The 27166-nt window shown below is 33.0% G+C and overlaps 1 protein-coding gene across 2 annotated transcripts; it reads right to left on the reverse strand.

Annotated features, from left to right (window-relative positions):
* Positions 1–12799: 12799 nt before the first annotated feature.
* On the reverse strand, positions 12800–19809 carry LOC126879933 (uncharacterized). 2 transcript variants are annotated; one of them, XR_007696352.1, is made up of 2 exons: positions 19403–19809; positions 12800–13283 (listed from the first exon to the last, which is right to left on the reverse strand). XR_007696352.1 is itself a non-coding variant. In XM_050643324.1 (2 exons), exon 2 carries the CDS (start codon positions 18533–18535, stop codon positions 17150–17152), a length of 1386 nt encoding a protein of 461 aa, XP_050499281.1. In that variant the 5' UTR covers positions 18536–19314; positions 19403–19809; the 3' UTR covers positions 17122–17149. The 2 variants fall into 2 exon arrangements, 1 of the variants encoding a protein (XP_050499281.1); XM_050643324.1 differs by lacking the exon at positions 12800–13283 and adding an exon at positions 17122–19314.
* Positions 19810–27166: the final 7357 nt, after the last annotated feature.

Here is a 27166-nt window from a genome sequence, read left to right on the forward strand (position 1 = left end):
TAATGCAGAAACTGTACCTATTGACCAATCATAATCTTATGTAAGTTGGAAAAGAAACCCTTAAACCACTTAAAGATAAAAAAGAAAACCTTGAATAACAGTAAAAATTCTTCAACTCATGGAAGAATAAAGAAAAAATAAAGCAAAACACCTGAATAAAAATAAAGAAATTCAAGAAAACATGAGAAAGAAAATTCTAGAGGGAAAAGAGAGGTGCCTCTCTGACAGATGTAAGAAAATAGAAGATCTGAAAAAAAATTATAGCTAGACATGTATGGACATGAATCAGAGTATGAACTTATGTTTTGAAGACTTTGAAAAGGCATTTGAAAAGGTTCAACATAAAAAGATTGTAGATATAGTAAAAAAACAATAATATTTATAATCGTTATATGAAAAAAATATCTAATTTATATTGTTATCAAATTGCCAATGTAAGAGTTGACAATACAGGGTATATATCTATCAATGGAAAAATTTTGAATAACATGTTTTGCACAAGACAAACTGTCAGCACTTTTCTGAAACAAGTTTGATTTATATGTAAGTCTATGTTTTTTACAGTTGCCTTCACACAGCAATTGTTTAAGGCTTTAGTCAAAATATGAGGAGATTGGATAAAAAATTTCAGGTTTTAATATCTTTTCTGCAAACACTTTTGTCTATGTTCACCAAATCTTAAGTTTTGATCTAAAGGTAAACGTATGATTTTTACAGTTGTTAAATTCTACTGAAGAATTATCAATGGTGATTATCTGAGCAAAATCTCTTTGCGAAGAGAAGAGATTTTGCTCATTTTGCCAGTGACACAAGGAGAAATATTTCTCTTTGTGTCACTGGACCAAAGGTTTGTTGTTATTTAGACGAAGACAATGGCTAGAAGAAAATTGAGATACTCTTTCTAAATCATAATTAATTGCTGCCACTGCCTGTTTAAACTCATCAAGCTTAGAAGATAAGTAGATCTTAGTGTCATCACCAAAATAGTGTTGATTACAAGAGAGAAAATTAGGAGGAAATTTTGAAGTATAAATACAAAACAATTTTGGAACCAATATAGAGGTTCTGATAGATGCCCTGAGGTCTCTCTCATAACCCTGAGGCCTCTCTCTGAGGCTTGTTTTAACATAGTTTCATGTCTCATAACCCTGAGGCCTCTCTCTGAGGCTTGTTTTAACATAGTTTCATGTTTATGCTATCATGCATCTCCAAATCGAGTGTAATATTATTGCAAGAGAAATACACCTTCTTTGCATGTTTTTAATGGATCTACATAAGGAGCAGATCCGTCTCTGGCAATAATTGAAAAGTCCACGGACCGGTAAGTCACGGAACATGTCACGGTGTTTGCAGTCGCGCTCGAATCTCTCGAATTGAATCGGCATAGAAATAGGGAAGTCTGAAAGAGAACGCCGAAGAGTCGTTGTGGCAGCGAAACAACGAGCCGGCCAATGGCAAACACTCCACGGTAGCGATCTCCAACATTTGTTTTATTACTTTTGATAGCGTTCTCTCTACCATTGGCGAATTCCAACACAACAAACACTCCCATCTGATGCTTTTATACAGTTGACAACTTTTTGTCGTCACCTCCCTACATAAAACAATGCAATTTCGACGTTACCTCACGCTGACATGAAGATCATGTGACAATTGTTATATACAGAAATCGTGTGATCTCTGAAACGTATACTCAGAATTTTTCAAAAAACTTTTTAAACATATTTTGCTTCAGTCACTTAAGGTTATTTATATGAAAATATACAATATATCGAGGGGTTCGAGCGAAAACCCGATAAATACCAAAATGATTAAATCCGGTATTTTTATTTCTGCTGTAGTAAAAACACGTCTCCTACCACTGGTAAATGTTTTTATTTGATATTAACATTTTTAAGCACAGTAACTGAAAAAAACCAAACATGGTAAAAACCGTTAACTCATATTTTCAATTAACACCGACAAGGGCGGATACAGGGAGGGGGCCATGGGGGCCATGGCCCCCTCCGAGAATTTAAAAATTAAAATTAAAATTTAAAAAATTTAAAAAATTTAAAAATTAAATATTTGCAGTTCATATGTTTTTAGTTTCAAACACACATATAATATATACAAAACAGAGGATAAACATGTCTTCTGGGCTAAAATTGAATAAAAGCAGTAACGGGAGCTTTAACACTGACATAGGATGTTTTGTAAATCAAAATGTTGATAATTTTACAAAGCGCCAACTGTTAGAACGAGCTTTGACAGCCATAAAAATCGTATCAATTTCCATATTCTGTACACACGAAGAATAAAAAAGAAATAAAGCGTTACTTGGGTCACCAGCACTTAGAACAAAGCAGTTGTTTGGTACATACTTTCGCACATTAAAAACGGATTGTTTTGCAAGTATTGCGTTTTATTTTTCTAGTAAAAAGTATGGTCATAATAAAAGGGTCACAAGTCGAAAGCCTTGTCATGAAATCTTTAACATCTTTCGCCAAACTCAAGGCCAAAGACGGAGCCATACAAACCCATAAAAACATCATACTACAAGGAGTGCGTTCAGGTTGGGCTGGATTTTTTACAACGTTATCGCAACCCGCAAAAGTCAGTCATTGATCAGATAGACTCTCAGAGATCTAAACAGATACAAGAAAATAGAGAAAGACTACGACCAAAATAGTAGAGCGTATAGTGGTTTTAGGTCGACAAAATATTCCTCTAAGAGGCCTTCTGCTTCTGGATGAAGATGCTGGACGTAGAAATGAGGGGAATTGTTAAGGTTTAAAATCGCATCAGGAGATAAGACTCTTAAACAACAACTAACCACAGCATCTTCCCGCGCAACATACATTAAGAGCACCAGTCAAAATCAATTGATAACATGTTGTGGTGAAGACATAATTAAAGAAATAATGAATCAAGTTCAAACTGCAAATTATTATTTTGTGACATTTGACGAAACGACCGATGTATATCACGTGGAACAGCTTTCTCTGAATTTGAGATACATACACAATAACAACATTCGTAAATACTTTGTCAAGTTCATTGACGCGTATGAGAATATAAAAATTATTAGTGATAATCAAGATAGATGGGAAGAAAAAGTCCCCACAGAAGAAGCATTGGGAAATATAGTATTAAACTTGTTGAAAGAACTGCACTTGGATCCAAAGAAATGTGTAGGAATCGGTACTGACTTTAATAATACTTTAATAACATTAAGTTTTGAATGTCTTTATGGCACTCAAAATTGTGTGAAAAGTGCCTTAAATTCACCATTGTAACCCTAATTTTTAAAAATTACCTCAAAACCCCCCAGTACCCCTCCCCCAAAAAAGTTCATGGCCCCTACCGAAAATCGGTCCTGGATCCGCCCTTGAACACCGACCCCATATTATAACTTTACTGATAAAAATACTTTGTTGTAAATTTATTTATAATGTGAGAATCCCGTAGAATCATTTATCTTCTTTTTCCTGTATAAAGTTACTAATTTTATTAGAAATATTTCTAAGTTAAAAACTGATAATTAATTTTATCGGAGATGAAGATTACAAAATTGTTCATTTTGACAAAATATATTCATGCGAAAATCCGATAACGAATTTTAGACTACGATAGTTTATTAATTTTCAGCACACTTTTTTCCTGCGAAAACCCAGTAAAAGTGGTTAGAATGGGGCTATATTTATAATGAAAAACAAACTCAGAGCTTCCAAGGTACCACAGCAAATCAATTGTAGTAAATTTAAATTTAAGTGTACTGAAAAGTTGTCTGAAGACTATTGAAACTCTGTAGAAATTACTGGAGACTAGTAGTAGTAGTTAGTCTAGAAATGTTTTTATTTTGTACAATATAACTTTTAAACTAATTAGGACTAGACTTGTCCCTAAAACTTCCCAAAGAAAGGAACGAACATTTAGTAAGAAATATTTCATTCCACTAGCTTACCATGAATGAATTCCAGTGTGTCAAAAGTTTTTTTAAAAAACGGTGTGTATATTCTCAAATGATATAATAAATGCTGTAGCTAATAGTGGTCCTACTGGATGATATTCTAAAGAGGACAATAGCGGAAAACGGTAGCCAGTTAATAAAAATATCAGAAGATATTGGTTTGAATAAAAACAAAACTCCTAGTCTACGCCCTAAAAGGCTAAAACAAATTTCAGCCCAAAAAGCCACCATAATCTTACCAACTCCGGGCAATTTGCCAAAGTTGTATAAAAGTACCTTTCCAATAAGTGAGGCAAAGAAAACCGATTTGATAAAGATATGCCAAAAAAATATTTTCCAGAAGAGGTGCATGCTTGAATAACAAATTTAAAAACCGGTAATTATATCGTAGATCGAATTCCAGACGTAATGATGTGAGAAGAATCTGAAGAAGACACATTTTACCTTTTAATTTTCTAAAAATAATGCGGATTAATTTATTTTTATTGGAATAATATACAATTAACTTTTATTTTATAACTGAAAAAGTTCAAAATAAAAACCAATAAAGTCAAATGTTATACTCATTCAACGAGGTAAAACCCGATAAATATCAGGTTTTATTTTTTTGTAAAGACGTTTTTATAAATTAAACTTAAAATAAATGATTATAACTAAACATTAAATTTTCTACCATTTGGCTATAACAAATATTTGATAAAACGTCTTACGACGATTTTAAATCTTCTTCAAACTTCCTAAAATCTTTAATCGCGATTATCTCTAAACAATGGTTTTGTTAGTTATCAGGTTTTCGCTCGAACCCCTCGATATTTGAAAATATACACAGCAGATAAATAAAAAATATAAAAAATACTAAACTAAAAATAAAAAACGAATATACTAAACGAAAACAGACCCATCAACGAATGCTGGACTTACAAAATTCGATTTTAGAGGTGGTAAGGGATTCTTTTGAAACACCTAAAATATTGGCAATAAATGATGAGTGGATGACACAGGAATTCTAGTCCTGATCGACGGAAACATAAAAATAAAAATATTAATAAATACCGTGAAATCAACAAACTCGTAAAAAAAACTTTAAGCAAGCCAAAACTCATGTAAAGAAATAGGAAACCTCCAAAAAAATACGACGGTTTCAACCTCTACAAGAAACTAAATAATTATACAGTGCGTCAATTTGAAAAGGTGCCATCCTCTATAATTTGTCCCTAAATATAGAATCTAAAAATATGCAAAAACACGTCAAATTTATTTGTGATGGGGGACATTTTGTAGACCAGTTTTCAATTAAATTACATCAAACCTCTATCAGGGGCAAACACAACCCTTAAAGTCTTGGAAAGGGGGCTTCGGTGAGACCTCATTTTAAAGGTCATTCAACTACCTTTTCAAAATTGCCACATATGTTATATTTATTTTCAGTACTTTTGGAAAAATCTTGGACTCAATACTCCAAAAAAATTTTGGAATTCTGAACCCGATACTTAATATATTATTGTGTTTTCAATTTCTCAATCAAAGGCAAAATGAAAATTAAATTAAATTTTTTTAAAATAACGCGAGCACATAAATTTGATACACCCTGTATATTGATCTGTAAATATTTATTAGAATTTAGTTTGGATGTAAGTGGATTTCTTTTTTAATGAGCTTTCCGATGAACCATTAAAGACTTTTGTGAATAATTAAAGTGAAAAGAACGATGTATTTAGGTTTAAAATGGAAAAAGATTGTTTATTACGGGAACTATAGAATCCACAGGTAGAAGTAATTATCATTTTCTAGAAAAATGGTTTAAAAGAAAGTTTGGAATTTTAATATCTTTGTTTCACCCCGAGTAAATGTTGTAGGGTTCCCCGAAAGTAATTAGGATGGTCGGAATAATTTTGAAAATGACTGTTTGTTTGTCGAATGGAAAAGAGAAATGTTTCTGATTCTTGGCAATTTGGAAGGATAAAAATGGTTTGAATGTTGAGTGAATTTGAAAAAGAAGATATTATGTTATTGGCATCGCTGAGGAGCAGTTCGACGTTTTCGTGGATAGATAGTTAGCAAGTACCGGTGGTTGTTTGATAGTGGAGAATAGTGCTGAAAAGTGGAACGAGAGACAGATCAAATTGAGACGAAATACCTCTTTGATTCTGTATTATTGTGAGAAGGAGAGCAGAGAATTTTTGGAGTTCTGTTTGAATCGAGTACTGGTCAAAAGAGGCTTTGGCTCGTTTTGGAGAATTGGTGCTGGTATGCTGATAGTTTTGAAGCTGGAGAACGGAGAGGGCTTTGATGAGTAGCCTTTAACATAGTCAACGAGGGAGAGCTGTTTTGGGTCACGAGAAGACATCAGAGTGAGTGAAGCAAAAGGTCAGTCAACTTATGTGAAAGATATTTTTATGTTCGGAAACTAAAATTTTGAGTAAAAAGCGTAGGAATTAAAATTCTAATATTTCAGAAAGTAAATAGGGAGTATAGCTAATCTTGCGAATACATAATTTGGTTTTGTTTAATTTGTTGTACCAAAGTCATCGGGAACAAACCGATAAATTGTTTTTTTTTTTAACTAGAATAAATTTAAATGGTAGAAATTTCATTCGGACATCTGTGTCCACAGGTTTTAAATTTGATAGATTTTTAGAGTATCGATTTTGATAAATAAAAGACAATTCTGTATGTTTATTTTATGTTTTGCTTTATTTCTTTTCCCTATTTTATCCCGATTAGGATCAACTAAGAGATACTGAACCCACGAGAGAAGATAAGTATAACGTAAGATAATTTAGACATTTTCTTGATATTATAAAAAGGCACCCTGAGATTTTTTATTCATTTTTTATGTATGATTTGCAACAATTAAATAATTAATCAAATAAATAATAATTAATATAAAATTAATAAGAAGCAGATCATAACAATATATACTTAATTTTTCCAAAAACACTTCAAAAAATACTAAAGATACTCCAAAGAAAAAAATCGATATGATGTTCAATACTCCAAACAAAATTTGGAGTTTTGATCTCGATAGATACCTAGATTACGGTTCCACTTAATTTTTCCAAAAATACTAAAAAAAATATATTGTATGTGGAATTTTTGAAAAGTTGGTGGAACAACTAGAGTTTGATATAATTTAGTTGAAAACTGGCCTACAAAATGTCTCCCTCACAAATGAATTTGACGTGTTTTTGCATATCTTTAGATTTTCTATAGGGACCAAAGTGTAGAGGGTGGTACCCTCTATCTTTTGAGTTCTGAACTCAATACTTAATATTTTTACGGTTTTACTGGATTTTTCCAAAAATACCTAAAAAAATACTCAAAATATTAGGAAAAATTCAATTTGATTTCAATTCAATTTCACTTAATTTTTCCAAAAGTACTAAAAAGAAATATGATGTATGTGGTATTTTTGAAAAGGTGATTGAACGACCTTTCAAATGAGGTATCACTCAACCCCTCTTTCTTCCCCTCAACCATATCTTCAGATTTTCTATAGGGACCAAATTATAGAGGGTGGCACCTTTTCAAATTGACACACTGTATATAAAAGGTAAAGTAGTAAATAGAAAGTCAGTGGAGAAGAAAACCCCATAAAGAATTGGTAGAACTGTATAATGAGCCAACGATAACGACGACAATCAAAGCACTGAAAATGTGATATTTGGGGCACATCGAAAGAATGTGAAGTGAAAGAACGCCAAAAATGGGACTATCACGAAGACCAATGCAAAAGAGAAGGAAAGGCAGGACAAGAAAAAGATGGAAGGATAGCGTGTACGAAGACCTGAAGAAAAGTAACATTGAGAGATGGAAATAACTAGCATTTGACAGATGGAGATGAACGGGGATGGTGAAGGAGTGTATAAAAAGACTGAAGTAAAATTAAGTAAAATTTATAAGGTTAAAATAAAATGTAATCAGAAATATAAACGTTTTAGCCATAGGCCCAGAAGGCTTAATAAATAAATAAGTAAATAAATAAGTAAATAAATAAAGTAGTATTTTGAAATTTGTTTTGGAATTCAAAATTCTCCACAACAGTTTCATGTGGTTTAAGTTTAATGTCAGCTAATATATTTTTATCTTTTATCAATTATGATTAATTTCTTTACTTTTGTACCTTGTTGGGGAGGCGAGGAATTTCCCTCATTCCCACCATTCCATTCTCCATCCCCGTGTATTCGCCATTGAGTTAAAAGAAGTGAAATTAAGTTTAAAGTTCTATGATGGTCTAAAGATGTAAATCTCAATTTTAAGACAAGATAATTCTCGATTTTGATAAGAAGCATGCCAATTACTAAATGCGAAAGTCTCATGGGTACCTATGTAGGAAAACAGAACAAGTATAAATTAATAAGGTATAATATTAATAACATTAATATAATTTGTGTGTGTGTGTGTGTGTGTGTGTGTGTGTGTGTGTGTGTGTGTGTGTGTGTGTGCGAAAAAATGGCTTGGATGCGAGTCCGTTAGCCACAGATTTTTATTTTATTTTTACCTCAATTTATTAGTTTTGTTATATTTATACGTATTTCACTTAAATGATTATATTTGTTTCTTTCAAGTAGTTTATGAGTAATTTAAATATTTCCATTTTATGACAACTTAGTAGATATTCTATACTAATTGGAAAATGAACTTGTGTTTGTCGTAAATTGTAATATAATTGATTTATATATCTCTCGTTAATTTTGCATTCCAAGAAAATATGGTTTAAATCTCTAATCGAAACATTATCACAAAAACATACTGATGAATTAATTATTCCTAATTTGTGCAGATGTGCCTCATATTTCCCGTGTCGAGTTTTTAATCTGACTATAGTAGAAATATCTTGCTTTGGCAGGTTATATTTAAATATGCATTCAGGTGGCGGAGGAAGGTCTTGATGTAAAGAAAAATATAAATTTTTTGACATGCTTGTAATATTTTTCCATTCTTTTTTCCATATTTTATTTATTCTAACTTTGACGTCATTTATTGCATCTGTCGATAAGATGTGAGTTAGTATCTCACCTTTTTTTATTGCATCTTTGGCCAACTCATCCACTTTCTCATTACCCAGTATACCGGCATGCCCTTTTGCCCATATATTAATATAATTTATTGACCTCTATTTTATCTTATATTTTATCCTATTACCTCTACGGTATTCTACTTTTTATGTTTAAAATAGTCGAAGAGCGAGTAATCCAGTATTTTTTCCTTCAGTTTTTCTTCTATTTAATATTTCTCTTTTTTTTTCGTTGCGGCCTGGATCCCGCCTATCAAAAAAAGGTTATTAATAACAAGCTGAAAATTTATTAATAGTTTAACGGTGTCTAGTTGGGCAAACTTTGATTTATGGGAACACTGGAACAGGGGAAGTTTTAATTGTGGAACGTGATATTAATTTTGAAACGTAATCTTACTTGTGTCATTCTGATAAGTTTATGATTGTGAAAATTGGCAGGTTATTTTTAAATTTATTCAATAGCAAACTTTTTATAATATTTGAAAAAATGTTTGTCCGACAAGTATGTATGTTGAAAAAGATGGTCCGACCAAATAAAGAATTCAGCTGGAAACTCACTATGCGAAGCTCTTAGAGTGGCTGAAGATAGAGACCAACGGAGAAACATTGTTAGGAATATTTCAAGAAATCACGATCCTCAGTAATGGGGAAACGACAAGAGAGAGAGAGATAGAGAGTGAGAGAGAGTGAGAGAGAGAGAGAGAGAGAGAGAGATTTTAATAAGCCCGATACGTAGAGCATGTCAAATGACAGGAATTATGTTGGTGATAAATAGCAGTCTGATTTTTGCATAAGAGTTTAATTAAAGGGTAACAAATCAACTGGTCAAGCTCTGTCCGACAGACAAAATACATGGGACGTTTTCGTAGTATGACATTCAAAACTTGTAACCTGTTCCACAATTAAAACTTCCCCTGTTCCAGTGTTCCCGTGCATCAAAGTTTGTCCAACTAGACACCGTTAAGCTATTAACAAATCTTCAGCTTGTTATTAATAAACTTTTTTTGGTACCTACGCGGGATCCAGACCATGATCATATTATAATATATTTAATTTTGTAATTAGCTAAAACACACAGGCTTCAAGCCAAAAATAGTTCCATTGATATTTTCACTTGAAACCTCATCCAAAACTAAAGATCGCTTTCGGATACCCCTGATATATTTTTATATAGATAAAGGATTTATCTTCTTTATTTTTCTTAACGTAGTTCTGACCGTTTTCTTGGACGCTTTTGGAATAATGTTAAAATTTGTTCCCGATGCTTCGTAAACTAACGCTTCGTGACTCGTGGTGTTGGTTACATTTCTTCGCTTCCTTATATCGCCATTACCATCTTTGTATTCGACACTTGGATTTTATTTGTTTCCATTTTTCATTGTTTTATATACACAATAGTGCTCGGAGGTGCTTAAGCCTACTTATATTTACGCTCCGATAGAGTTATGAAATCGACACTTTTCTACCAGGACATTCAAATACAAGATAATATAACATATTGTATAAAAAATTAGAGGTGGTATGTTGATTTAATTTTTAAATTAGGTTAAGACTAAGACTAAGACTGGAGTCAAGATATCGTGTTAATGAAAAGTAACAGAAAACAAGAATGTATAAAAGAGATCATGGACCTCATGGACGTAATAGTCCTGTCGCCAGGGGGGGTACAACGGCCTCGTTAATTCAGATGGACTTACCCAAGTTTTTTTTATGTATTTTGACCCGTAGAACACGAATTTTTTGGGTAACAGTTGATCCGGATGTCGATAAGATTGTTATAGACCAAGAACTTGAGGAATCAAATAACAGCGATTTTTGGCAAAACAAAACAATATTTTGTATTTTTTGGGTCATTTTAAGCAAAAAATATTTCTACAAGTTTTTTAGTAGGATGCACAGTTTTCGAGATAAACGCGGTTGAACTTTCAAAAAATCGAAAAACTGCAATTTTTAAACCCGAATAACTTTTGATTAAAAAATAAAATAGCAATTCTGCTTAGCGCCTTTGAAAGTTCAAGTCAAATTATGTCGGTTTTGATTATTTGCATTGCTAAAAATTTATTGTGTTATTGTTAAACAAAGCTACAAACAACTAGTGCGTGAGTGATGTTTCTATGATTTCTCATTTAAAATCGAACGAGTAGGTAGAATAGGTACTAGTGCAATCAAGACTATTTCTACGTTACATGCGTTAAAACACATGTAAAAGCACGGGAAACCCTACGTGTTTATAGCTTTGTTAAACAATAAAAAAATAAATTTTTACCAATGGAAATAATCAAAACCGATATAATTTGACTTAAACTTTTAAATGCGGTAAGCAGACTTGCTATTTTATTTTTTAATCAAAAGTTATTCGGGTTCAAAAATTGCAATTTTTCGATTTTTTTAAAGTTCAACCGCGTTTATCTCGAAAACTGTGCATCCTACGAAAAAACTTGTAGAAATATTTTTTACTTAAAATGGCCCAAAAAATACAAAATAGTGTTTTGTTTTGCCAAAAATCGCTGTTATTTGATTCCTCAAGTTCTTGGTCTATAACAATCTTATCGACATCCGGATCAACTGTTACCCAAAAAATTCGTGTTCTACGGGTCAAAATACATAAAAAAAACTTGAGTAAGTCCATCTGAATTAACGAGGCCGTTGTACCCCCCCTGGCGACAGGACTATAAGACGAAAACATAAAACAAACCCAGTACAATACAAACAAATCAATTAAATCATTAGGAAGAAGAGCCGAGAAGCTAAAGAAGACTGGATGAAAAAAAAGACCTAGAAAAAGGCAGAGCTTCTCAAAACAGGTGAATCACAACTTCTATGATACACAAAGAGAAATATGGAGAATGATCAGAAGACAAATAAGGGAGATGAACGAACTAACAAAAACGAAACACATTTAGAAGAAAACATGGGCATACTACTTTCGAGCCCTATTATTTGCTAAAGGTGACAATAATGAACTACCAACACAAGAAGTGACAACAAACGAAGAAATAAATATTGAGAAGCAAGTGGTAAAGGCAGCATAAAAGAAATTACAATAATCAAAAATAACCAGTAGAGAACACAATATCGATTGAAATCCCAACGTATGAACGAATAGACGTGACCAAACAACTACTAAAACTAGTCCAAAAGATAACGTAATAAAAGAGAATACCACAAGAATGGAGGTCAAGCAATCTTAAAATCCGTCTTCAGAAAGGGTGTCGTATTCGTATGTACTTTCTACATTGTAAATATAGTGGTCGATGCTTTTGGAAATAAATTACTGATTCGTAATTTATACTTTATTCCAGTAATGTAATGTAATGTACACAAATTATATAATATGCATGTTATATAGACAAGTGACAAAATGTCAGCAAGCGACAGAATGTCAGCCGTATATGTAATCGGAAGATATAACAAAGGGAGACAAGTGGGAATCGGAGAGTTACAGAAGAATCCATTTACTAAACACAACACTAAACTTAAGAATCAAAGTGATAACACACTGAATGAAATTATAACACTAGCAGAAGAACCACAAGGTTTAGGTCGGGAAGATCATACACCGACGCTATATCTATTCGCGGTGTGCAAGTACTTGGAGGGGATACGAGAAACGATCGTGCGCGAATAGCGGAGAAATATTGCAACTTTCTTAAATAATTCATATTGACAATTTAAATTGTCAAATTGACGTATATTTCATACCTACTGTCACTGAAGAAGAAATAATTATATATTGTACCACAGCTATTTCTCAGTCGGAATTATTATTTTTAATTAGTTGGTTTGATTTAGATGAGCATGAGACATGACAGTTCAAATAAAACACTAGATAACTATAGAGAATATAATGTCAACAAAATTTTAAGTCCCTTTTTACATACAAATATTAATTTTGATTTCAATAGTTTATAAGAACAAAAGTAAGTAATTAATTAAAAAAAAATAAACCAGAACCAGCTGTTTCCTTCACATAAATATAAAAATCATTGTATTTTAGTCCCCTTTTTAGACCCCTTAACCCAATCTAAATTGTACCTTGTTCTTTCTTGTTTTCTCCCATAAAATAAAATAAAATCTATTACCGTCCTTATTTCCTTCAATAAAAAAAAATCATTTGCCTGGATAAACACACTGCAATCTTCCTTAAATTTTGTCAAAATGTCACGTCAAATATCGAACTTCTAAATAAATCTGCCAAATTTATTATTTCCAATATACTGAATAAATGTAAATCTGGTAAATAAATGTACTTCTATTACTTCTTTAAAGCCTCAGGATCGATAAATACATACAATTACTGAATACCGGAACACCCTAGCAAAAGAAAAAGAAAATAAAAATAACTGAACTAACTTCTTAAAACTGAGAACCAATAAACTGAACAAAAATGACTTCAGCTTACCTTTAACATACAAAAGGGTCTATTACACGACTCTCAGCCTGGCCATTAATAAACATCGAATTAATCTCTAGAGGATTTTCCAAGACAAATCTTTACGTGCCCCAAATTTCCAGCACACCAACGGATACCTCAATAAGAGAATTCCCAGTACATCCCACCAAAGGATTGAAAAAGTACCATTTCAATTAAAAAAAAACTGGGAATCCAAATCGCCGACCAGGCTTCAAGTGCTTTCTCAAAAATGTTTAATGAAAAGAATGAACGTTGTTGATTTGCTAACAAGGCGTTCAAAACAAAAAACTCTACAACAAAAATCTTCTCTCACTGACTCACACAAAAAGCATATACATCCAAACATACAAATTATACATCCTCCAAGGACAAAATAATCGGTTATAAACAACCAAAACTCAACAAACGTTACCACTAAATTTTCAACCGTAATAACTCCACCTTTCCTTCCGGAAAGAAAATTAAGTTTCTTTGAATTGAATCCCAAAGAAACTTGTTAAAAATACATACTATGTTACACTATCTACATCAGAATCCGATTCAACGTGGCTATCAGAGTTCTGTGGGTGAGGTTTCAAGTCTTTCACATGCCAGTGACCAATAGACTTACCATTATCATTTATTAATTCATATGTACAATAACCAACCTTACGCTTTACTCTAAAAGGTCCAACAAATCTATCAGCAAACTTAGATGTAAAATAATTAGCTTTATCAGAAAGAACATAGTTCTTTTTCCAAACTAAATCATTTTCCTTAAAATGAACATCCCTTCTTCTTAAATTATATCTTTCTCTGGTGTTATCTGAAGCTTTATCAATCCGCTTCTTAACCCAGTCTCTCAACCTATTCATATTTTTAGAACGATCATACACACGTTGTTTATTTTCTTCATTCCCTATTTTTAGATGATATTCACTTCCATGAGTCATCATCTCACAACCAAAATTAATGAAGTATGGTGTTTGACCTGTCACCTCATGTTTGGCAGTTCTAATAGCACAACCTAGTTCAGGTAAATTAACATCCCACAACCTATGATTATCTTTAACATAAGCCATCAACATGGTTTTCATGATACGATTAATTCGTTCAGTAGGGTTTGGATGAGGGGTAAAATTTGGAGTAAAAAGAAATCTGATTCCAAACTCTTGACAAAAAGATCTTAAAATATTACCTTTGAACTGACTTCCATTATCACATTTTAAGACTCTGGGAACACCAAACAAAAGAAATACATTTTCTTTTAAAATTTTACTTATAGAAGTGGCAGTTGCCTTTCTCAGAGGGAATAAAAGAGGAAATTTACTGAACTTATCAGTAACTACCAAAATCCAAGTATTACCAGCTGAACTTCTGGGCAATGGTCCAAATAAGTCCATACTGATGATCTCCCAAGGTTTTGTGGGTTCGACAGCCTGTCCCATATGTCCTGCAGGACTTTTCTGTTCAGGCTTCGTCCTTAAACAAACCTCACATTTCCTTATATATTTCGTAATGTCCATTTTCATAAAAGGCCAATAGAAAAGGCGAGATACACGATGAAATGTTTTGTAGATACCTAAATGACCTGAAACACAAGAATCATGACACCTCTGAAGTATCTTATCTCGAAAATCTTTTGGAACTACAAGTTTCCAATATTCACAATCATCTCTTAAACTCGGAAAATCTTGATCAATATATTTATACAACTTATTATTTGCTAGTCTCCATCTGACAAATTTTAAAGGATTTTTATTTACATTATTACACATTTTCTTATACCATTTATCACTGGTAGAAGAAAAATCATATTCGTCACATTCGGGGTTTATTGCTTGAACATTACTTATTTCTACAGAATTTATCATATGTACACTATCAACAGGTAGTTCTAAAGCTCGCGAAAGGGTGTCAGGAACTATGTGATCCTTACCTTTGCGATGCAGTACTTCATAGTCAAACTGTTGCAGACGTAAGGCCCATCTACCAAGTCGTCCTTGAGGGTCCTTCAAATTGTCCAACCATAACAACGAGTAGCAATCAGTGATTACGTAGAACTTATAACCATCTAGATAAGCTCGTAAAGTTTCACACGCCCACAAAACACAGAGGCATTCACGCTCAACACTGCTATAGTTTCTCTCGGCTCTATTTAGAGTTCTAGACAAATAACAAATTACATGTTCAGTTTCATCATACTTTTGAGTAAGGACAGCTCCAAGACCATACGCTGACGCATCAGTTTGTACGTAAAAAGGTTTGTCAAAATTAGGACTAGACAAAATAGGTGCTGAGACAAGAGCGTCTTTAATACTCTGAAAAGCTTCCTCACAAGCTTTGTCCCAAACGAACTTCTTGTTCTTTTGTAATAATCTACACAAAGGTGAAATAAGATCTGAATAACTATTTACAAACTTACGATACCATCCTATAACTCCAAGGACTCTTCTGACTTCAGTGACATTGGTGGGTCGTGGAAGATTCACAATGGCCTCTACTTTTGCCGGATCTACAGACAGACCACTAGAGTTAACAACATAACCCAAGTATTTAAGTTCTGACACACAGAAAGAACATTTTTCTTTATTAAGGGTCAAATTGGCTTTTTTCAATCTGGCAAAGATTTCTGTCAAGACTTCGACATGTTTATCGTAAGTTGACGTAGCCAGACATATATCATCTAAGTACACAAAAACATACTCAGAGAGTTCAGGACCTAATAGATTATCTACTTATCTTTGAAACGTAGCTGGAGCGTTGTGCAATCCGAAAGGCATACGACAATACTGGAAAAGTCCACGCCCTGGCACAGTAAACGCCGTGTACTGCTTGCTCTCTTCAGTAAGACCCACCTGCCAATAGGCACTCTTAATGTCCATTGTTGACAAATATCTAGCTCCACCTAACTTACTTAAAATGCTATTTATATAGGGTAAAGGATAAGCATCACGCTCAGTAACACGATTTACTTTCCTAAAATCAACGCAAAAACGCCATTCCCCATTCTTTTTAGGTACCAGCAATACTGGTGAAGACCATCCGCTATGTGACTGTTCGACAACACCAAGCTTCAGCATTTTGTCCAGCTCCTTGTTGATCATATCCTGCTTAATTGGTGATACCGGATAAAACCTCTGCTTGATTGGTTCTTGTTGACTAACTACAATTTTGTGTTGAACTACATTAGTACAAGTTAATTTGTCTGGGTCGATACTAGAAAAATAAGAATCAACGAGTTCGTTAAGCTGTTTACGTTGCTCTGGTAGAAGTTCAGATTCCGATTGTATCGAATTAACCACTGGAACACTCATAACTTCCGAAGAGAAAAACCACTCTCCTTTTCGTAAATCTGGTACAATACCCATTCGCACCCAGAAATCTACACCTAGTACTAAAGAGTGTCTACACTGTGGCCAAACGAAAACATCAATTACCTTAACAACTTCACGAAGTTTTATAGGCACCGAAGCTACACCTAATAAAGGACTCTGACTACCATCCGCAACTCTGCAAGACCCATCTGGAACAGTTTTTAAATGTACACCTAAACTACGTAAAATCTCCCATGTAGGCATATTTACAAAAACTTTATTGGCTCCACAATCCAATAAACCGAATACTGTCTTACCTAAGATATCAACTTCTACATAAGGACATTCACTGTCATTACTCTGTGCTAAAATATAATCTAAAACTAACTTAAATGAATAAAAATTATCACTACCTTCTTCCTTATCGACCGTTAACTGTCCGTTCCGATTCGAGATAGCCCGGTCGTCCACTATCTCCGGTTGCCGTTTCCCGAATTATTTCCAGAATTGTTTCCAGTTCTAGAATTATTATTGTTACGATTCTGTGAATTACATTGAGGACAAGTATTTTTAGTAAAACCTTCCTTGTTACAACCAAAGCATCTAAACACACGTTTTGGCCTCTTACAGTCCTTAACCACGTGACCATACTCATTACAGCGCCAGCATTTAGGTACAAACGCCTCTACTTCTTGTACAACGTGATGACGAGAAGAATTAGCTCTACTACTAGAAGAAGGCTTAAACGACTCAATATTAATTCGAGTTTGCTCAATTTTTCGACACAAGTCAATTAAATCAAAAGGACTCTTTACTTCGACTAAAGTTAATCTTTCCTGATAAAAAGGTAAAATGTTTTTAAGTAACACCTGCATTTTTAAACTGTCCGGAACTGGTGTTGGCATTTGTTCGAACTTACTGGTCATCTTGGCAACAAACATACCAATAGATTCGTTAGATTCCTGAGTAGTATGAAGAATATCCTGCCAGATCTCATCTGCAGAAAGGGTAAATTCTTCCTTCATTAGGCTAACTAAACTATCCCAGTTGCTAGCATAGTTCCTATACAATTTATAAAAACCTAAAGCGTTACCAGTAAATAAATCTCTAGCACAAGAAAATAACTGAACTTTATTTACATTACGTGACCTACAATACTCCTCAACTTCTTCAAGAAATACAGAAAAATTTTGCGGTTTGCCAGAATACTTAATTCCCCACTTATATACAGGTTCTGAAGGAAAGTCACTATTAGATGGCAAGAAAACAATGGGATTAACTGTTGAATTCGAAGTTTGATTTGTTTGGTTACTCACATTCGGTGCAGAAATATTTCGAGTAGGGGTAGAATTACCATTAGGGTCATTTAAATTAAGACCTGATAAATCAATATGATGATAAAAATTAGGATCAGTAGGCATCTCTACAGAAACAACATTACTAGTTTTCAAAACATTAGACTTAGTAGTATATTCACCTATCAAATCCATCAATTTCTTTAACAATGCAGAACGCTTTGACATTTCATCAGTGTCTGTACTGTGAATACGGTTCAATCTACCTGAAAGATGTGCAAACTTAGTCTCAATCCTTCTTATTTGGTTTGCAGTACCTGTAAAAGCATTAATAATATTCAGAATCTCTTTTAATTTATTTTCACAACTTGTCAACTCAGCAGGAATATCAGGAGGTAAATCAAAGTTAGGGATTTTGCCAGATTTTTCTAAAACTAGGCAACTACGCAAAGTACTCTTTAACTCTTCTACCTTACAATTAGTCAAAACAATACCTCTCATTTGCAACTCAACTTCAAGTTCGTCTTTGACCAAACGGTCAACATCAAGTTTAAACGACATTTTCTTTTAGAGAAATTAAAATACACAAAAAAAATAAGACAAGAAAACCTCTACCTCACTTTAAATAAAAGTACATTTAACTTTTGATTATTAATTTTCAACTCCTGTAACTCTACGTAACCTATGTCTTACTTGAACTATCTAAAAAAAAATAAAAATCTCGGGTGGTTGAAAAGCCCCTTAAGTTGGCCGCCAAAAATGTACCACAGCTATTTCTCAGTCGGAATTATTATTTTTAATTAGTTGGTTTGATTTAGATGAGCATGAGACATGACAGTTCAAATAAAACACTAGATAACTATAGAGAATATAATGTCAACAAAATTTTAAGTCCCTTTTTACATACAAATATTAATTTTGATTTCAATAGTTTATAAGAACAAAAGTAAGTAATTAATTAAAAAAAAATAAACCAGAACCAGCTGTTTCCTTCACATAAATATAAAAATCATTGTATTTTAGTCCCCTTTTTAGACCCCTTAACCCAATCTAAATTGTACCTTGTTCTTTCTTGTTTTCTCCCATAAAATAAAATAAAATCTATTACCGTCCTTATTTCCTTCAATAAAAAAAAATCATTTGCCTGGATAAACACACTGCAATCTTCCTTAAATTTTGTCAAAATGTCACGTCAAATATCGAACTTCTAAATAAATCTGCCAAATTTATTATTTCCAATATACTGAATAAATGTAAATCTGGTAAATAAACGTACTTCTATTACTTCTTTAAAGCCTCAGGATCGATAAATACATACAATTACTGAATACCGGAACACCCTAGCAAAAGAAAAAGAAAATAAAAATAACTGAACTAACTTCTTAAAACTGAGAACCAATAAACTGAACAAAAATGACTTCAGCTTACCTTTAACATACAAAAGGGTCTATTACACGACTCTCAGCCTGGCCATTAATAAACATCGAATTAATCTCTAGAGGATTTTCCAAGACAAATCTTTACGTGCCCCAAATTTCCAGCACACCAACGGATACCTCAATAAGAGAATTCCCAGTACATCCCACCAAAGGATTGAAAAAGTACCATTTCAATTAAAAAAAAACTGGGAATCCAAATCGCCGACCAGGCTTCAAGTGCTTTCTCAAAAATGTTTATTGAAAAGAATGAACGTTGTTGATTTGCTAACAAGGCGTTCAAAACAAAAAACTCTACAACAAAAATCTTCTCTCACTGACTCACACAAAAAGCATATACATCCAAACATACAAATTATACATCCTCCAAGGACAAAATAATCGGTTATAAACAACCAAAACTCAAACGTTACTACTAAATTTTCAACCGTAATAATTGCTCCACAATATTGATATGATATGCAATTATTATATAAAGGTAAACATTAATTGTATTTTGCTTGCAATACTGCATTTTAATAACTAACTTTATTTACTACATACAATTGTTTACGTTTTAATAACATAACCTAAATCTTATTTTATCTTCTTATTATTTTTTTGGACTATGGCCTTGACAATTATCCGGTAACCAGGACTAATATATTGGCCAATATAATTAAAAGTGCGAAAAATATTGCTGAGAGTAGAAACCATGTGTCGCTTTGCCGAACTTACACGGTCCCAATACTTGTAATGAGATAAGAGCAAGAGAAATCATTAGAATACACCAAACCGGCATGTTTATGTTTCGTGTACCTTAAGAAGGCATTTGACAAGGCCAAGTTAACGAGTAAATGGTGCCTCGTTTAGGCATTTATCTTTTGTTTCTTCAGGGCGTATGAGTTATTTTATCACTGGTGATCACATGTGATATAGCTCTGATGAGGACACAGAATAGTAAAGCAGAATGAGCATTGTTATAATCCAATTCTTTTTAGAGTTTGTTTGATTACTAATTGCCCTGATGGGGGCACATAAAGAGTAGAGAATAGTGAGCATAGAGTTGTAAACAGGTTCTTTTGAGATTTTGTTTGATTAACAATTTTTTTTATTCCAACGAGTTATCCGCATATTGTAAACAAGAGAGATACCTCTAAAAATAATCAAAACAATGGAAAATATCTACCAGACCAACACATTAAAAGTACCTACTAGTAGAGGAAGAAGTAACTTATCCAACTGAAGCTGGCAGTGGGGTAAGACAGGTGGATTCCCTGAGTTTTTTATTGTTTTACCTGATCATGGATGACATAATAAAAAAGTAAGAACCAAAAAAGGATACCAAATAAGAGGAACACAGCTTAAAAAATAATCTGATATGCAGACAACACAATACTAATATCTCAAAGTGAAGATTTATAACGTATACCGCACCAATTTAATATAACCGCCAGATAACTGAACATGTTGATCTCCCCACAAAAGACAGCCATTATAAAACTGTTATAACACCAAGTTTGCTAAGATGTAAGTTAAAGCTAGAGAGTCAGGTAATAGAAGAAGGGATAGAGTTTAAATATCTAAGCATTACACTATATAGCTATGGAGAGCTCGAAACAGAAATAGAAGATAAAGTAAATAGAGCAAACATAGCCGCTGGATGAACGAAACAATATGGAGAAATAAAATATCGTCAATCAGACCAATAATGACATAAGCAGCAAAACTGCGAACTGACACAAAGGGGACAAAAAGATTGCTATAAACCAACAGAGATGAAAATCATAAGAAAAATCGATGGTAAGACACTACGGGACAGAGCTAGAAGTACAGGTATACGACGGAGATGCAAGGTGGAGAACATTAATAACTGGGTAAAAAACAGAAGAGTAGAATGGAATGACCACATCAGCCGAATGACAACAAATAGAGTAGAAAAGACGGTGAGAGACAGTTCCCCAATAGAAAAACGATCTAGAGTATGAAAAGAGTATGAAAAACAAACAGAGTAATGTCTACAAAAAAAGAAGTAGGAAAGTTTAAATATCTGTATAGGTTCATGAGCTCACAATAAAAAGTGAAATGTAGAATAGAGCGAAATCACCAACCAAGACCTTAACCTAACTTTACGATACTGCATGATAAAATTCTATTTACGGAGTAGCCTAATATACATATGGCACGGAAGCCTGGACGCGGACAATTAGCTTGTTATGATGCCTGGTAATCTTAGAGATATGGATATTCTGCTGCATTCTAAAAATGTATGTGTAGAGGAAGCAACGAAGCACTAAAAAGCCAAAAACCTAGGAATTTTGTGCAGTAAGATGAATCGTCATGCAACTTCAGGCAATTTGCAACTTCATGCAACAATTTGTGTCAGGCAATTTTGTGAACTAAATTAATCTCCGGCAAAAAATTTTGTGCATGAGAAAATGCATTTTCAAAGTGCATCTCGAAGAGATGGAAAATGAAAAATTTAGAACTCAGGAAATATTGACGGAAATGAGTTCAATTTTTATATGTGGGGGTTTTGGAGGTCAGTGAACACAAATTTCATGACGGCGATGGTCTCTGAGGTACCTGGTGCCCAAGGTAGAGCTCGTCGCCTGAGACGATCGAATACTTCGCGGGACGATCGAATAATTCGGCGAAATGAAGATTTGATCGAAAAACTGAAAAATACGCGTTTAATATTTTTCAAAAATCTAACGAATGACACAAAAGACGACCCCCACTCCATTACCTGGAGGTGGGGTAGAGGTAAATTAAAAATCTTAAACGGAAACGCCCATTTTTTATTACAGATTTGGATTGCTTACATAAAAATAAGCAACTGTTATTCAAGAAATTTTTTCAAATTGTGGATAGATGGCGCTATAATCGAAAAAAAAAACGATTTATCGTGATACCATAGGTAAACTATACAATAGAATCGTTCTAATATCTCAAGAAATACACTTCCAAATAAACGGTCGAAAAATACTTATTTAATATTTTTCAAGAACCTATCGAATAACATCAAACACGACTCTTGACTCCACCCCACCCCCTGCAGGTGGGGTGGGGGTTAACTTTAAAATCATAACTGGGCATCCCCATGTTTTATTGCAGATTTGGATTCCTCATGAAAAAATAAGTAATCTTTTTCGAAACATTTTTCAGAATTGTTAATAGATGGCGCTAATAAATAGTGTTTTTCCGATTATTGCGCCATCTATCCATAATTCGAAAAAATGTCTAGAATAAAAGTTACTTATTTTTACGTAAGAAATCCAAATCTGTAATAAAATGTGGGCTTCTATTTAATATTTTAAAGTTACACCCCACCCCACCTCCAAGGGGTGGAGTGGAGGGTCGTGTTTTATGTTATTTGATAGGTTCTTAAAAATATAAAAGAAGTATTTTTTGGTTTTTTATTTGGAAGTGTATTTCTCGAGATATTAGACCGTTTCTATAATAACTTACCTACGGTATCACGAAAAACCGATTTTTCCAATTATAGCGCCATCTATCCACAATTCTAAAAAAGTCTCGAATAAGAGTTGCTTACTTTTACGTAAGCAATCCAAATCTGCAATAACAAATGGGGTTTCTATTTAAGATTTTAAAGTTACCCCCACCCCATCTCCAGGGGGTGGAGTGGGGTGGTCGTGTTTAGTGTCATTCGATAGATTTTTGAAAAATATCGAACACGTATTTTTCAATTTTTCGATCCAATCTTCATTTCGCGAATTATTCGATCGTCCCTCGAATTATTCGGTCGTCCCAGGCGACGAGTTCCACCCTGAGCACCAGGTACCTCGGAGACCATCGCCGTTATGAAATTCGTGTTCAGTGACCTCCAAAACCCCCAAGTATAAAAATTGAACTCATTTCCGTCAATATCTCTTCGAGATGCACTTTAAAGATGATTTTTCTCATGCACAAATTTTTTTGCCGGGGATCAATTTAGTTCACAAAATTGCCTGACACTCTCACGAATCGAATGCAAAAAGTTGCATGACGATTCATCTTACTGCACAAAATTCCTAGGTTTAATGCTTCGTTGCCTCGTCTAGTGATCATGTTAGAAATACAGTGGAACCCCGTTAACTCGGATTAATTGGGACCGCGGCCGATCCGGGTTATCGAAAATCCGGGTTAGCCGGAGAAAATGGTAAAAATTAATAAAATATGGTATACTTACAGATAAACTCCGTTATAATTGTCACACAGACACTGGTAAACCACGTTCGCATTCCACACAAAACCACACATACAAAGCGTCGTCAAAAGTCTCATTCTTAGCTTTATTAGCTTTGCACCGATTAAACTGTCTTTTGTTATCATTTTGAAAAAAAAAAATTCTTCGATTTTAGTTCTATTTTTCTTCCAATCCGATACTGTAGATGTACCGACACCATAATATAATGCTGCAAGATTCACCTTTATCAATTCTACTTAATGCTTCTAGTTTCTTTTCCATTGTCACTACAACATTTTTACGTTTTGTTGCCCTTATAGACAAAAGACACACAAACACAAAATCTGAATAAATTTACGAACGATTACAAAACGGAAGCGAACAATAATACGACTTTACTACACATAATACCGTCTCTGATGTTATGTTATTTAATAAAAGTGATGACTAAGACCATTGTTAAAAAAAGAATTTTAATAGTCTTTTCTAAACAATGCTAACACAGACAGTTTCAAAAAAATAAAGGATAATACAGGTGCATGTTGTTTTCGACAATGAATGTGGTGTACCATGAGTCATTTTTACTATGTTATATGTAGTTCAATCCGGTTCCATTATCTCTCAAATATTATATTACATAGAGTTGGTACAAAACCTCGTGAACCTTGAAAATGCGTATGTATAAACGAAATAAAATGAAGCCAAAAACATACGACTATTTTATTTGCTGCGAATTGCGCGACAGGGTCCCATCTGCACCCTGATTGCCCTGATATTTTCAGTAATGTCGGATTCATCAATCGTTTCGTTCGTATATTGACGTCACAAAATGAATGAATTAGGTTTACGAGATTTTGTAACAGCAATACATTTTTATTGTTGAAATGTTTGTCTGATAAAAATCGGTCCGGGTTAGCCGGAGTTCCGGGTTATCGGGGGCCGACTTATCGGGGTTCCACTGTATACTGTTTCACCTAAATAAACTTTTTCGAATTTAGAAGCTATTTTATAAATACAATTACTTTTTCTTTCTTGTTCATTGTTTGACTTATATTTATATTTGCTCCCACATTTGAAAACTACAAATGTGGGAGCCTATAATGGAAAACCTTTACAGTTAAGTCTACAGTTCCTTCTGTAGCAATAACCATTCTGCTATACTCTCCTATCTCCAAGAAGAGTCTTATGATTCTTACGATACTAACTAAGATAAATAGATGATTCGATTTGTAGATACCTATATCTCGCGATGAAATTCCAGCACACATCGTCAACGATTCCTTATAAGTTCATAGCAAGAAATGGAAGAAGAAATAAAAGTACGGCTTGTGTACGGACATATTATAACATAAAAAAGGCGGCAAAAAAGTAGATTTTTTTTGTTCGACTGATTCGAAGGATAAGGGAATTTACACACAATATGTACTTATGGTCACGACCCAATACGATCATGCTTTCAAATAAATCAAGACAGGTTTTTGCGGAAAACGAAATCCGCTTTATATATTTTACACTTTTAAAAAGATTTTGTCTAGTTTTTTTATGGATTTATGAGCATTTTGCGATTCTTAATGTTTCATTTTATCCTTATTATTTTACCGTTTTTAAGACATATGGTACTACCATTTTGTGATGGGAGAAAAATATACGTATATATAGAAAGGGATCCCGCGTACCCAAAAAACTGATTAATAGCAAGCTAAAAAGTTAATAGCTTAACGGTGTCTAGTCGGACAAAATTTGATGTATGGGAACACTGGAACAGTTTTAATTGTGGAACGTAATTTTAATTGTGGAACATGCCATCCTAACAAGTTTATGATTGTGAAAACTAGCAGTAGTCCAAGTAATGAAGCTTAAAATAGGGCAAAACCTCGCAATTTTTACAGAATGGATCGATTTGCATTAAAATTTGAGAATAAGTAGTGCATAGTCCAAGGATCAAATCTATATGATGCCAAAAGGCTCTTTTACCATGGGGGTGGTTGCCACCCCATGTCCGGGGTGAAAATTTTTTATTACATTTTGACCGCAAAAGTTGGTAAAAACATTCATTCTAAGCAAAAAATGTTCTATACATTTTTTTGATAAAATTAATAGTTTTCTATTTATTCGCTATCGAAAGTGTTAGTTTTATATTAAAAAATTAATGTTTTTAATCAGTTTTCTGCAAATAACTCAAAAAGTTTTTGTTTTATCAAAACAACTTTGCTTAAAAAAATGTACCTTTTAAAAAAATCAACAAAACCGTGTTTTTAAATTTTCTTTAAGACCAATAGTAATCGAGCTATACTTTATTATATGTTAGGTCTTCTTCGGCAAATGCTAAATATTGTAGTTTCAAAGTCAAAAGACGGGAAAACTATGCATTTTTCGAGAATCACTTGTTTAAACTAATTTGAAGTATTTAAAAATATCTATCTTCAGAAATAAAAAAAAGTCTTTAGCTCAAAAATTAGGTGGCTTATAATGAAAAGAATATCAGACCCTATATTTTTCAGCGAAAAAGTGATTGAAAGCAAACCCCTAATCACCACCCTGATTAAAATTAGTCATTGACCTTATTTACTCTTCTTTACTTATGTATTATTAATAGGTTCTAGAAGTTTAACTGGTTTAGAATGATTAGTTTTTAAAAAAATGGAGTCAAAACAAATATCGAATTTTTGAAGTTTGGTAAATAATTCCATTTTCTTCAGAATAGAAAGATTATCATCAGAAATACAAAAAAATATTTAAACATAAAATTGTAGCTTATTTAATTCCCAAGAACTTGGTTTGCAAACATTTTCTCTACGTTAAAAATTGAGTGAGCTATTGACAATTAAAACTTGTAATAACATGCAAAAATCACCTTTACCAACCCTTTCAAAGTCACCACTTTTTGCGACTGAGGATTTTAAAAGGACTTGGTATTAATAGTCTTACAGATCTTGTAAAAACCTACCAAATTATTTTTTAACAAACTTTCTAAGATAAAAATTAAAAAGGTTACGGTTAAAATATCAATATATTTTTTTTCAAAAAAAAAAAAAGAAATCCAATTGGAAGCATAATAATATAAGTTTTGCTTTTAGTCATTGGCCTTATTAATTCTTCTTTATTTATGTATTATTAATAGATTTTAAAAGTTTGACTGGCTTAGAATGATTAGTTTTTAAAAAACTAGAGTTTAAAGCGAATAACGACTTTTTGTAATTTGGTAAAAAATGGCATTTTCTTCAAAATAGAAAGATTAGCATCAGATATACGACAAAATGTTTTAATATGACATTGTAGGTTATTTAATTCCCAAGAACTTGGTTTGAAAAAATTTTTTCTACGGCAAAAATTGAGTGAATGGTAAATGAGTATATATCGAAAAACATTGATTTTTTCTATATAAAACTAACACTTTCGATAGCGAATAAATCAAAAAGTATTAATTTTATCAAAAAAATGTATAGAACATTTTTTGCATAGAATGAATGTTTTTATCAACTTTTGCAGTCAAAATATAATAAAAAATGTCCACCCCTAAGATGGGGTGGCAACCGACCCTATGGTAAAAGCGCCTTTCGGCATCATATAGATTTTGATCCTTGAACT

The sequence above is a fragment of the Diabrotica virgifera genome, chromosome 1 (assembly GCF_917563875.1).
Source record: "Diabrotica virgifera virgifera chromosome 1, PGI_DIABVI_V3a".
NCBI lineage: Eukaryota > Metazoa > Arthropoda > Insecta > Coleoptera > Chrysomelidae > Diabrotica > Diabrotica virgifera.

What these genes read in the sequence shown, in the direction of transcription:
- LOC126879933 (XM_050643324.1), bottom strand. Translation starts at nt 18,535, where the DNA reads ATGTCGTTTAAACTTGATGTTGACCGTTTGGTCAAAGACGAACTTGAA.